At 39.8% G+C, this 14351-nt stretch overlaps 2 protein-coding genes across 2 annotated transcripts; both read right to left on the minus strand.

Annotated features, from left to right (window-relative positions):
- Positions 1-4220: 4220 nt before the first annotated feature.
- LOC120572418 (immunoglobulin kappa light chain-like) lies at positions 4221-6454 on the minus strand. Its single transcript, XM_039821713.1, has 5 exons — positions 6305-6454; positions 5468-6172; positions 5129-5239; positions 5000-5043; positions 4221-4616 (listed from the first exon to the last, which is right to left on the minus strand). The coding sequence occupies exons 1-5, from the start codon at positions 6396-6398 to the stop codon at positions 4497-4499; spliced, it is 1074 nt and encodes a 357-aa protein (XP_039677647.1). The 5' UTR covers positions 6399-6454; the 3' UTR covers positions 4221-4496.
- A 1461-nt stretch (positions 6455-7915) lies between these two features.
- LOC120573558 lies at positions 7916-9834 on the minus strand. Its single transcript, XM_039823348.1, has 3 exons — positions 9780-9834; positions 9109-9693; positions 7916-8499 (listed from the first exon to the last, which is right to left on the minus strand). The coding sequence occupies exons 1-3, from the start codon at positions 9832-9834 to the stop codon at positions 7916-7918; spliced, it is 1224 nt and encodes a 407-aa protein (XP_039679282.1).
- Positions 9835-14351: the final 4517 nt, after the last annotated feature.

The raw sequence follows: 14351 nt of genomic DNA on the forward strand, positions 1-14351 counted from the left end.
TTAAATGGGTCTTTTTCTTTTACCATTACATCCTGTCAATATATTATAATATAATAATAATAATAATAATAATATTTATAATATTTTATATTATAATATATATCGAATGCGGTATATTATATTCTATTAGTAATTATTTCACTCAGTGTAAGTAGTATTTTAGTTAAGTAGTATTCTATGATTAAAAAACTGTTTTCAGAAGTGTGGTATTTCTATCTATTGCATGTGAGAGCGCAAAGACCACTACATCCTGTCGAAAACCACACAGCCTGCTGCACTGCAAAAAGTAAAGAGGTAGAGGTCAACGTGTCCCTGAGTAATGACTGGAAGGTAGAGAGTAACTCGTAGAGCCTAAAGTGTTGTGAACAGATGCTAACTATCAGGCCATTTGGCTTTTCCCCAGTGCTGCCAAAGGACTGCTGACACGTCAAAAAAGAAATGGAGGCCTAGCAGGGGTCCGTTTCAGAAAGTCGGTTTAGTGAAAATTCTGAGTTTGTTAACCTTGAGATGAGGGGAAACTCTGGGTTTTCTGTTTCAGAAAGGGAAGTTAATCAAACCTGAGAGAGGGGGGTAATTCCAGCCCATTTCAGATAAAGAGGTAACTTAACCTCAGAGTCAGTTACTATGGTAACTGAGCCTGTGAACCTTAACCTGGTCGGGAGCAGGTTTTCTTCAAGCAACTTAGTTTCTCTCGAGGTCTCCTCCCTCTGACACAGCGTGCTTTCATTTAATTCATTCATTCTGTATCAGGCGCATTTTAGTGCAATTTGTTATCTGCATGAATACAAAAACGGGTTGGTTTATTAACTGTTAGGCAGACTATAAAACGTTTTTGTTCCAAACACGGCATTTCCTTTTGTTGACGATCCTGTTGATGAAGAAGCTCTATTTCTTCGCAGGGAGTTAAACATACGTCGGGAGATGATATTGAGGCCCCGACTATAGATGCATTTTCATTTCCAGATAACTACCTATTTGAGCGGTATCGTATTTCTTCCCAGTCGATCAGTTATGTAGCCTACATAACCTTATCCATCCTCATATCCCTAACCCCACAGTCACATTAGCTACAAAAGAGAGCGACATGCACTCGCTTGTGGGTGCTCCTGGGCATGCCTAGCCTACTCCTGGTTGCTTGGCAACAGTAAACAGAAATTCTCCGGTGCTACCTTCAAGCACGTCTTAAAAGTTACTTCAGAGGTATTGTTAAGTCACAAGAACGATGTTTTTGGATTTAAAAGTATTTATTTCTCGATAAAAGTAACAAAATATATGAGATAAAATGCCAAACATATCAGATATATACAGAAATACGATGTCCTGAAGCGTTTTCCGCCATCTTGAATTATTTTCTTCGACTCGAGCCACTGACGTACGTCACGCTCCGATTGGCAGTCGCTTTGTCGCATCGCTCATCATTTGCATAAAATAGACTTCTTGTCTATTTTGGCCCCGCCTTGCTCGTGGCAGCGGCAAGCTCGTCGCTTGTCGCTGGCAAACGGCCACTCCCATTGAAAATGAATGGCAGCCTGTCGCTTTGTCTCTGTCTCTTGTAGCTAATGTGACTGTGGGGTAACGTCACCCATTGTGGACACGCTCTACATCCCAACAGATTCTTTGTGTCGCATTATGTATTTTTGCAAATGGCTTGTGTGTTTTCTTTACAACATTGATGAAGCATATTAGTAAAGCCACTGTATAGCAAAGCGCCGTCAGAAGAATGTGACTCGCTCTGAAACGTGTTTTAAAGTTTGTGTAGAGTTCCCTGGACACAAACCCGTAAGAGACTAAAAGGAAATAAATGATTGTAAATCATAATTATGTTAATGATGGTGCTGCAACCTCAGAATTGGATTAGTAGTGGTTTACTTTTTTGTCCGCAGGATTGCACCTAAATGAAATTATAGGTGTAGCCTACTACCATTCCAGTTTTCACCAGTAATATTATAAGTTACCTGTGATTAAATGTGAAATTAATACACTATATTAGAGTTTACGCATTGACTCGAGCAGCAATTTTCTCCCACACCAATTCTCGCTATTTTACAGCAGCTGCTGTGTTGCTTTTTTTAAATTTTTTTAACTAAATGTATATTCAAACTTGCTGTGTGTGCGCATGAGCATTTCCGCCGACCAGTTTGTTTGTGGTTGTAACCATGGTGAATCGTAGTATCATGGCTCCATTCATGCTGCCTTTTTATTGTGATGGTGCACGTGCTTAACTCTGAGCGAACCTAGTCCAAGTTGATTGAACCAACTCAAATCAGCTGTTCTGGAACCCGAAAACTCAGTGATTCCCATCTCCGGGTAAATCAACTCAGAGATCAGGGTTAGACTCAGAGATTGTTAAACCTCCTTCCTGAAATGGACCCCAGGTCTAGAGATATGATGGTGATGACAAAGATTTGTGGAGGGCAGTAATGGATGTCAGAAAAAGGAGATGATTTTGAAATAGGACAATAAGACGACCTGGGAAGACATATGCTGTGTTTGTGCCATTTCTAAATTACCGTTACAGGTTTCTCATTCAGTAACCGTTCATGTCTCATGACTCCTATTTCTCTGAAACCTCCAGTATGATATAAAGTAAACAAACATGGATGCCTCACATCGGCCAAAGTCTATATTTAATGTAATTTAATGCTTACTGAATGGCTATAGTGCTATATTGACCGTGCACAGTATTTTGAATCCTCGGACAAACAACTCTTCACTCATTCAGCCATCTTCCTTGAGTGGTCTGTGTCAGTACCCGATCCGTTCCACCGGCACGATCCGTTCTGCGAATGTGCAAGATGACACGTATGCCATGACGTAGGCGCAGATGATAACGCTGCGTTCATGCCACCACCACCTCGGAATAACGGCACCGCTTCCACCTGCAAGAGCCGTTCTGCGCATGCGCAAGATGTTCACACGCTAGCCTCCAGCTAACGTTAGTTAGCTAATAGCTAATTCGGCGGACCGCTAGGTGATTATAGCGGTCTGCCGTTATCCTCCACCGGGAAGCTAACGTTAGTTTAGCTAACGGTGAATTTGGCTAACCGCTAGCTGATTGCAGCGGTCTGCCGTTAGCCTCCACAGTTAAGCTAACGTTAGTTTAGCTAACAGCTAATTCGGCAAACCGCTAGCTGAGACAGCATGTAAACTTTAAAAGACCCTCAAAATAAAACTTGAAAATAAACATTAACATATATAACAGCTGTTACGTCAGTTCTACTTTACTTGTGCTCATTTAAAATACAATCAGTCAATTCTTGTCTTTATTGTTATTACTGTAAAGTCTTAATTTAGCTGTAGCTGCTTCTCCCATTATGTTTGACTTAACGTTATTTTAGACTGAATGGCATGAACGCAGCATTATCATCTGCGCCTACGTCATGGCATACGTGTCATCTTGCACATGCGCAGAACGGATTGTGCAGGTGGAACGGATCGGGTACTGACAGTCTGAATGCAAGTCGTAAAAATGGGAATCTTTTTCTGTCTCTGCCAGCCGCCTCGTGATGTCAGTGTGGCAGAATAAATAGAGTAAAGATCTGGAAGGGAGAGGAGGAAGAAGACAGCAAGACTGTGAACGAACAAGATATTTTTGTGGGGGGAAATTGAATTGATCTTTTTTTTTTGGGTGTTTTTTTTTTTTTAAGAAAAAAAAAAAGTAAATAAAAGGGGGGGGGAAAACCCCCGGGACCCCCCCTTTGGGCGGGAGTGCTTTTTTTTTTTTTTTTGTGTCAAGCTTATTGTCATATATATGCACCAAATGTGTGTCCACAAATCAGTTAAAAGTGCAAAATTGTTTCTGTTATGCCAGGGATGGATGAAGTCAGTCACATGCTTTCTCCAGTTCACATAATAATAATAATAATAATAATAATAATAATAATAATAATAATAATAATTTTAATAATACCATTTTACATAGCACTTTTCAAGCATTGACCACAAAGTGCTTTCCTGATCAAAAGATTTACTGGATATTAATTAGGAATCAGAAACCCATGTAAGCCCCCCTCCACCCATGACATACAACATATTACAACATGAGACCACACATTTCAAGCCACAGTTCACTGAATGGTGAAAGTGCAAGATAGAAGGTCAATAAAAGAAATGTATTGAAAAGCAACTAAAAGTACTTAAATGATACAGTATGGCAAAATGGCATGGTGCCACGCTAACTGATTGATCACACATACACACAAAGTGTCAAGGTTAAAGTGTTTCATGTAGAAATAAGATTTATTTGATCATTATAGGCACAAAATGTACATGGAAATGCACAATACACATTAAAGCATTAAGAAAAAGACACAGATGAGAAGCCCAAGAGGAGCTTTATAAGGCAAGCAATGAACCTGTCCTAACTGTACTGGAAAAATGCAAAACAACAAAGAATCTGCATCTAAATAAAACTTGTTATTTCAAGATCTATATCTAAATCTACATTACACATCCTAAGATTTCACTCACACAATGCAAATGAAACCTGTCCAGCTCTATTGTTTAACACTGGAGTACACACATTCATCGTTGGTGTTGTTCCTCTGCCTTCTCGATCTGTTGGGCAGGTTGACACTTAAAGCAGCATAATGGAGGTTGTCTGCATCTTGGTAACCCTTGTAAAAAATATATATAAAAGGTAGATCTATCACAATATGGTTCCTAACAGAAATTATATTGACAAAACAAGTAATTGTGGCGCTATCAGAATACTTTAGTGATCCTCTCAGGGAAATTGTTTAGTTACTGTTGCTCCTAGTCAAATTTAAGGCATAAATAAGACTAAGAGTCAGCCAATAAGAGTATAAAGTTACATATCTAAAGTGCAGAAATAAAAAAATTAAGCAAGTAAAATGAAGTTTATGTTGCTATAAAATGTACAGTATACAGTAGTAGTAGAAAACAGTAATGCACAAAATTGTCCAAGAGTATTTAAGAATGTAGAGATGTGATATGGAAATATGTATTGTGAGTCTAGGTTAAACAAAACTGTACACACCTCTGCATTCGCTGTGTAGGAAGATGGAAATCTTGCTTGGTTATCTGGTTATACAACACAAAAAACATTATTTTATTTAAAAGCAAAATTCTGTGAACTCAAGCTGCCATGTTTAAAAAGTGCAGTTACCTGCAGATTGGCAGCTCTTTCTCTTGTTCACCTTGTACAATGAGAAAGCCAGTAAAACACTCAGGATGGTGGTGAATGTTAAAGCACCGCTCAAGAAATACACCAACTGATCTGTAGAGAGAGAGACGCCACAACAGATTGTTCTGTATATTTGCTATTTTTATCCCAAGTTTGGGCAGTGAGTTACAAAACTAGTCAAGTCAATTTTATATTGTCCAGAATCTGAAATTTGCCTGAAAGCAGTTTACAATCCCAAAGACAAACCCCTCAAATTTGGAAACTACTTTCTACTCTTTACTACCCATCAGATGAGACAGCATGTACTAGGAAGTTCCTTACCTTCAAACTCCAGCTTGGTCCCATTTCCAAACAGAATGTGTCCACATGAGGCAACAGCACAGTAGTAGGTCCCAGCATGAGAAAGATTCAGACTCTTCATCGGCAGCTTGTAGACACAGGTGTGTGTTTGTGTGTTGGGTTTCCTCTCACACTGATCATTCCTGCCTCCATGGGTGTAAATGAGTCCTGGCTGAGATTCTTCCGACTTCTTGAACCAGTAAACACTGTGTTCTCTACCACAGGTCCCAGTGTGTACTGTACAGTCCAGAGTCACAGAGCCTCCTGGCTGGATGCTCTCAGATGCTGACTGATGGACTGTAGCTGGGATCTTCAAACCTGAACCTTCTACATCGACTAAGGTTCCCTCCGCAAATTCAATTATTAATTTATTACTTGCACAGTAGTAGGTAGCGGAGTCTGAAACGCGCAAATCTGTGATCTTCAAGTTATATTTACCTGTTTCAGTATCCAATGTGAAGCGTGGATTGTTTTCGAATTCATCATGAAATGTTCCATTTTTTTCATACTTGTAATAAGTAGAGATGAGCCGTGGTTTCTGTCCCAGAGTTTGCTTATACCAGTGAAACCGTGAAGCAACATTGCCTTCATAGAAACATCTCAAAGTGAAGTTATCCCCAGTTTTAGCTGATACAAAACCACTCTCTTGATGAAAAGATGAGGAGAGATTTGGATCAGTCGTCTGAGCTGTAGTGATAGGAGAGACAAAGCAAATGCACCTTTATTAACACGTGAAAAACATAACGGAATATCAGAACTAATGTCATGAGTAGTGGCTTAACAAATTCAAACTTACAGTCCCAAAAAAAGACAACTCACCAACTTTTCCGAAGAACAAACACGTCAGATAGAAGAGAGTTTTTGGAGATGTCATCATGCTCAAATTGTCGTGCTGAATGAAAAGAATCTGCATTTTGTCTCCACTCTTCAGAGACAAGGATGCATTTGATTGGCCAACCAGAAGTGACTCTGTACGTCCTATTTAGGAAACTTGCGATCACATGCTCACTGCTGGTGTATTTGGTTCCAGTCTTAAAGAGATACAATATTGATTCATAATCAGTTTTTGTAGTGTTCTGTATAAAGTGGCTACTGCTGAGTGTAGGCATGTGTGTGCATATGTTTGTTTAAAAAAAGTTCTTATGGCTGGTTTTGTGCAGGATGGGTTAATTACAGTCCAGACTTTTTGGAGGCAGAGGGCAGAGCTGTTACAGTCTGGAGAAGAAGTCATGGAGGCTCAATCAATAAATTTTGTTTTTTTTACATACATACATACATACATACATACATACATACATACATACATACATACATACTTTTATTTTCCTGTCGTATTTGAAGTAGAATTTCAAGTAAGTAACATTATTGCCGTTTGAGTACATTACCTGATAAGGACTGCACTGTTCTGGGAGGGATGTTTGAGTGGTCTCTGTCTTTAAGAGCATCTATAGTATGTGAGAGTGCAAACACTGTTACGTCCTGTAGAAAACCACAAAGCCAATTGCACTATAAAAGAAAAAATAACAAGAACATAGGGGTAAGGGCCAACAGGTTTCGGAGTGACTGGGATGTAGAAAGGCCAAACTGTAACAAATGCAGTAATATATACTGTACAAGGCATAATTAAGCAAACTTGGCCATCCAATACAAGTCAATTGAAAACCTTACTGTGCCATGTTTAACAAATGATGATGCACATAGCTGGCAGAAATATATTGAAAATGGGAAAGAATCTGACCAACTACACTATTGGTTGACATAAATGTTGTTTAGACTTTGGCTGTAGCTCAGTTAACCACAGGGGTTTTGCTATTTATTGCAAAATTGATGGCAATTGGTGGCACAGTATGCTTACTAGGACTAGATGTTAGAATCCCTTGATAATTCAGCACAAGCGCTGTTGTTGGAGATGTCTCTTGGGTGGGATTGGATTGGGGGATGAACCACCTGATGCCTCCAATACGACACATCAGTTAAGCACCCCGGCCCCATTGGGTGTTTCAGCCTTTTAACACAATACACCCTCACCAGAGGCTGGCCCACCGCAGGCTGATCAGACCAGGGTGTGTGTTGTACTGTGGCTCCATGAGGTCACTTCTCATCTGTTTATCCTGTTCAATATTTTTGAAAATATATTTTCTTAAATGTGTCTTTTTCTTTGACCATTACATCCCGTTATATCTTTTCGATGGCTAGCTACTAGTAATTCTTTCACTCCACTTTCAGTAGTATTTAGTTAACTATATTCCGGATTCGCGCCCCAGTTCCCTGCTTCCGCAGCCAAGTTTGCATATCACAACCTTTTCCTTTCAAACGCCTCATCGATGGCTTCCTCCCAAGGGACTGTCAGCTCCACTATAATATAGATAGAGTAACCTCATAGGTGGAAATAGGTCACATGAGGCGGGGCAGCAGTCCGAACTGAAAGCATCAGAGCTTCAGCTTCCTTGGGAGAACAGTGCTGTTGATCTGCTTCAGGCCACTGATGGTATCCTGCTTGAGTTGTTCCACCTGTTCAGAGTCTTTGAGATCTGGGTTGTACAACCGATCAAGGCTTTTTATGGGCTTCTCCAGGGTCGTTGGTATCGGCTTGTCATTGATGTGGAACCTCTCATTTGCACTCTGGCCCTTGACAATGGAGATGCTGCAGGATTTGCTGGGTTTAATCTCCATTCGGGCCCATCTGATGTTTCCCTGGAGTTTGTACAGCAGGCGTTTGGTGCATGCGTTAGTCGTTGTTATGGTAGTCATGTCATCCATATACACCCTGATTGGAGGAAGCCGCAGCCCGCTCTTCAGGCGTTCCCCTCCGACCACCCATCGAGATGCTTGAATTATTAACTCCATTGCCATGGTGAAGACCAGTGGGGAGATGGTGCAGCCCGCCATTATCCCTATCTCCAAGTGCTGCCAGGCGGTTGTACTAGCCTGAGTTGTAACACAAAACTGGAGGTCCTGGAAATAGCCTTTGACCAGCTTTGTGATGCCCTCTGGGACTTGGACGAAGTTGAAGGCTTCTCACAGCACCTCATGAGGCACTGACCCGAAGGCATTGGCAAGGTCTAAGAAAACCACATGCAAATCTTTCTTTTCCTTCTTGGCCGTTTATACGTGGTGCCAGATGACACAATGCTTTAGACACTGAAATCCATATTGCACCCAATGAGAAAATCTAAGGCATGTTGAACAAAAATGTTGAACAAAAATTACTATACTGTATACATGTACTGGAGTCTACATAGGGCAGAAGTATGTGGAAGGTTAAGAGATTATGCATTGGCTAGTCAATAAAACAATGGCGTGATAATCTAATAAATCCTTTATGGGTTTGGAGAGTCTGAATATAATATAACATTAATGGATTCTTAAAGTTGTCATGAAGCAACACTGTTGTGCCCACAGGCCCTATTGCTATGGGCCAAAGTCTCCATGATAATGCAGCAGTGAAAAGGGAGGAATTGATTTTAGCCATGCTAGCAGTATGGCTCTAAGGATGGCAGTCAGTTTGTATTTCATTTGGGCGATCCACCACTTTGGTTCAGACTAACTATTGGATAGATTGCATTTTAATTTTCAACAGATATTCATGGACAAAATGTAATCAAAATGTTTCCAAACAGAACGTGTGTGTGTGTCTGGTTTCCTCTCACACTGATCATTCCTGCCTCCATGGGTGTAAATGAGTCCTGGCTGAGACTCTTCCAAGTTCTTGAACCAGTAAACACTGTGTTCTCCATTACAGGTCCCAGTGTGTAATGTACAGTTGAGAGTCACAGAGCCTCCTGGCTGGATGCTCTCAGATGCTGACTGATGGACCGTAGCTGGGATCTTCAAACCTGAACCCTTTACATTGACTGTAGCGCCCTTGCAAAATTCTAACTTGTATGAAGAGCTTCTTGCGCAGTAGTAAGTAGCAGAGTCAGAAATTTGCAGATCTGTTATCTTCAAGTGATTTTTACCTGTTTTAGTATCCAGTTTAAAGCGTGGATTGTTCTTGAATTCATCATGAAATATTTCATTTGTTTTATACTTGTAGAAAGTAGAGATGAGCCGTGGTTCCTGTCCCAGAGTTTGCTTATACCAGTAAAACCTTTCAGCAGCATTGCCTTCATAGAAACATTGCAAAGTAAAGTTATGCCCAGTTTTAGTTGCTACAAAAGCATTCACTTGATGAAGAGATGAGGAGAATTTTGGATCAGTCGTCTGAGCTGTAGTGATAGGAGAGACAAAGCAAATGCACCCTATTAACAAGTGAAAAATAGAGAAACTTGCAGTCTCAAAAAGTGCAACTTACCAACTTTTCTGAAGAACAAACGTGTCAGATAGAAGAGAAACTTTGGAGATGTCATTGTGTTCAAATTGTCGTGCTGAATGGAAAGAATCTGCGTTTTGTCTCCACTCTTCAGAGACAAAGATGCATTTGATTGGCCAACCAGAAGTGAGTCTGTACGTCCTATTTAGGAAACTTGATCACATGGTCACTGCCACTGTAGAAATACAGGTTTACCATTCATGGTGTCTTTGGTTACAGTCCTAAAGATATTAATTCATAAATCATTGTTTGGTTTTATGATAATGTTAACACTAATAGCATACAATAGTGCTTAATCGTGCTAAACATTTGGCAATAAACTGATCATATATTACAACAGGGCATTATTAATTGCCAGATTTTAATGGATGACATTATCACTTACAAGTACAAATGCAAATTGAACAAATATAGTGAAAATACACATTAAAAGATGTGCACATATATCAACATTTTAATAAAAACCCAGCAAGCTTTCACTCACATTAGCTGATACAAACCCACTCTCTCTTGATGATGAATGACAATTTTGGATTATTTGACTGAGCTGGTGTGAAATGAGAGACAAACCAAATGCACAATTACTTTTATGTGACATATCAATCAGTAATTGAGAAAAAATATTTGAACCATTTGTATGAGGAGTGACCATACTCTGTAAAAGATACATGTCAGATACATAAAGTTTGGGGATGTCATTGTTTTTCAAATAACCCTGTTTTTTTCCCCCCACTCGTCAGACACAAGCATGCATTTGCAAAGTAATGGGATTGTTGTTTCTCGCAGGTTATTTGAATATTTAGATGTTAGTTGTGATTATATGCAGATGACACAACCATTGTATGCCTCATCTCCTACAATGATGAAACCCAGTTACGCACTGAGGTGTGACTGACTCTTTTAAATTTCTTGGAACACACGTTAGCAATAACCTGAAGTGGAAAACTAAGACTGACCTCCATTGTACTAGGGGTTTGCCAGAAGTGAAGTGAAAGCAAATAGAAACCACTAAGGTAAAGTTGGACAGGCTTTGGACTTTAAAGTGACTGATGTTTTCGGTTTATCCTGTTCAATATTTTGATAATGTGGTATATTATATTCTATTAGTAATTATTTCACTCAGTGTCAGTAGTATTTTATTTAAGTAGTATTCTTTGATTATGAACTGTTTTCAGAAGTGTGGTATTTCTATCTATTGCATGTCAGAGCGCAAAGACTCCTACATTCTGTCGAAAACCACAACGCCTGCTGCACTAAAAGCTTAAAAAGTAAAGAGGTAGAGGTCAACGGGTCCCTGAGTAATGACTGGAAGGTAGACCGTAACTCGTAGAGCCTCAAGTGTTGTGAACAGATGCTAACTATCAGGCCGTTTGGCTTTTCCCCAGTGCTGCCAACGGACTGCTGTCTAGTCCAAAAAGAAATAGAGGCATAGCAGGGGTCAGTTTCAGAAAGCCGGTTTAGTGAAAATTCTGAGTTTGTTAACCCTGAGATGAGGGGAAGCTCTGGGTTTTCTGATTCAGAAAGGGAAGTTAATCAAACCTGAGAGAGGGGGGGTAACTCCAGCCTGTTTCAGAAAGAGAGGTAACTTAACGTCAGAGTCAGTTACTATGGTAACTGAGCCTGTGAACCTAACCTGGTCGGGAGCAGGTTTTCTTCAATTGTATTGAAGTATCAGGCGCATTTTTTGCAATTTGTTATCTGCATGAATAAAAAAACAGGGTTGGTTTATTAACTGTTAGGCAGACTATAAAACGTTTTTGTTCCAAACATGGAATTTCCTTTTGTCGACGATCCCGTTGATGAAGAAGCTGCATTACTTTGCAGGGAGTTAAACATACGTCGGGAGATGATATTGAGGCCCCGACTATAGATGCATTTTCATTTCCAGATAACTTCCTATTTGAGCGGTATCGTTTTTCTTCCCAGTCTATCAGTTATGTAGCCTACATAACCGTATCCATCCTCATATCACTAACGTCACCCATCGTGGACATGCTCTACATCCCAGCAGATTCTTTGTGTCACATTATGTATTTTTCCGAATGGCAGTTTTCTTCACAACATTGATGATGTATATTAGTAAAGCCACTGTATAGCAAAGCGCCGTCAGAAGAATGTGACACACTCTGAAACGTGTTTTAAATGTTCCCTGGACACAAACCAGTAAGAAAAATAAATAAATGATTGTAAATCATAATTTACATAATAATCATAATAACCTCAGAATGGGATTAGTAGTAGTTTACTTTTTTGCCCGCAGGATTGCACCTAAATGAAATTATAGGTGTAGCCTACTACCATTCCAGTTTTCACCAGTAATATTATAGGTTACCTGTGATTAAATATGAAATAAATACACTATATTAGAGCTTACGCATTGACTCGGCTCCCGCACCAATTCTCGCTATTTTACAGCAGCCGCTGTATTGCTTTTTTAAAAAACTAAATATATATTTAAACTCGCTGTATGTGCTCACTGTATGTGCGCATGAGTATTTCCGCCGACCGTGGTGCACGCGCTTAAAGTGATGGTTCGGAGTAACTCACCCTAGGGTCCTTTGCACCATGACCTCGAGCCAAACACCCCCCTAGAAGCTTTTTTCACCTGGGTCTAACACTGGGCGAGTTAGCGTAGAGTAGCGTTAGCCGCTGAGTAGCTTAGCGCGGGGCTAATGGACCCACGTTTGTATCTCTTAAATGACCCCACTAATAATGCCCGAAATGATACCAAAGGTCTACACTAGTATATATAGGTTATGCACTCATAAAACGATGGATTGGAAAGTTTGTAAGTACACCAGAAGTTTATGAACACTTGCCTGCTCTCTTCTGCTCTCTGTTGCTGCTGCTGCTGCTACCTGCAGTTAGATGAGTGCTTAGGGCCGTCTATAAATTACTACACCGAAAAGAGATACAACAAAAATATGTATTAATTTAATGATTAAATAATGTAATGTCTCCAAACTTACCTCAATTATTACTTGTCTCCTGCTAGTTATATTACAGCACTTACTTTAAAAAAAAGTTAATAATTAAAAATATTTTTTGTTGCATCTCTTTTCGGTGTTGTAATTTGTAGATGTCCCTAAGCACTCGTCTCACAGCAGCAACAACAACAGCAGAGAGCAGAAGCCAGCAGGCAAGTGTTATTTACATAAACTTCTGGTGTACTTACAAACTTTCCAATCCATCGTTTTATGAGTGCATAACCTATATATACTAGTGTAGACCTTTGGTATCATTTCGGGCATTATTAGTGGGGTCATTTAAGAGATACAAACGTGGGTCCATTAGCCCCGCGCTAAGCTATTCAGCGGCTAACGCTACTCTACGCTAACTCGCCCAATGTTAGACCCAGGTGAAAAAAGCTTCTGGGGGGGTGTTTGGCTCGAGGTCATGGTGCAAAGGACCCTAGGGTGAATTACTCCAAACCATCACTTTAACTCTGAGTGAATCAACTCAAATCAGCTCTTCTGGAACCGAAAACTCAGTGTTTCCCATCTCAGGGTAAATCAACTCCGAAATCAGGGTTAGACTCAAGAGTTTGTTAAACCTCCTTCCTGAAATGGACCCCAGGTCTAGAGATATGGTGGTGATGACAAATATTTTTGGAGGGCAGTAACGGATGTCAAAAAAAGGAGGAGATGATTTTGAAATGGGAGAATAAGATGAACTGAAAAGACATATGCTGCATTTGTGCCATTTCTAAGTTACCGTTATAGGTTTCTCATTCAGTAACTGTTCATGTCTCATGAAGTAAACAAACATGGATGCCTCCCATTGGCCAAAGTCTATATTTATTGTAATTTAATGCTTAATGAATGGCTATAGTGCTATATTGACTGTGCACAGTATTTTGAATCCTCGGACAAACAACTCTTCACTCATTCAACCATCTTCCTTGAGTCGTCTTGGGGTCTGAATGCATGTCGTAAAAATGGGAATCTTTTTCTATCTCTGCTAGCCGCAGCTAGTGATGTCAATGTGGCAGAATAAATAGAGTAAAGATCTGGAAGGGAGAGGAGGAAGAAGACAGCAAGACTATGAACGAACAAGATATTTTTGTGGGGGGAATTTGAATTGATCTCTTTTTTTTTTTATTCTTTTTTTTTTGCAGAATTGTCTTTAATGAGAATCATGTACGTTGTACCATGGGCTGTAGAAAAGCTCCAGGAAACACCCTTTGGGCCAGAGAGCTCCAGCTTGTCTCATATATGCACCAAATGTGTGTCCACAAATCAGTTAAAAGTGCAGAATTGTTTCTGTTATGCCAGAGATGGCTGAGGTCAGTCACATGCTTTCTCCAGTTCACATAATAATAATAATAATAATAATAATAATAATAATAATAATATTTTACATAGCACTTTTCAAGCATTCACCACAAAGTTCTTTCCAGATTAAAAGATTTACTGGATATTACCCATGTAAGCCCCCCTCCACTCATGACATACAAAAATTACAACATGAGACCACACATTTCAAGCTTCATTGAATGGTGAAAGTGCAAGATAGGTCAATAAAAGAAATGTATTGCAAAGCAACTAAAAGTAC

This window comes from Perca fluviatilis, chromosome 14, assembly GCF_010015445.1.
Source record: "Perca fluviatilis chromosome 14, GENO_Pfluv_1.0, whole genome shotgun sequence".
Lineage (NCBI taxonomy): Eukaryota > Metazoa > Chordata > Actinopteri > Perciformes > Percidae > Perca > Perca fluviatilis.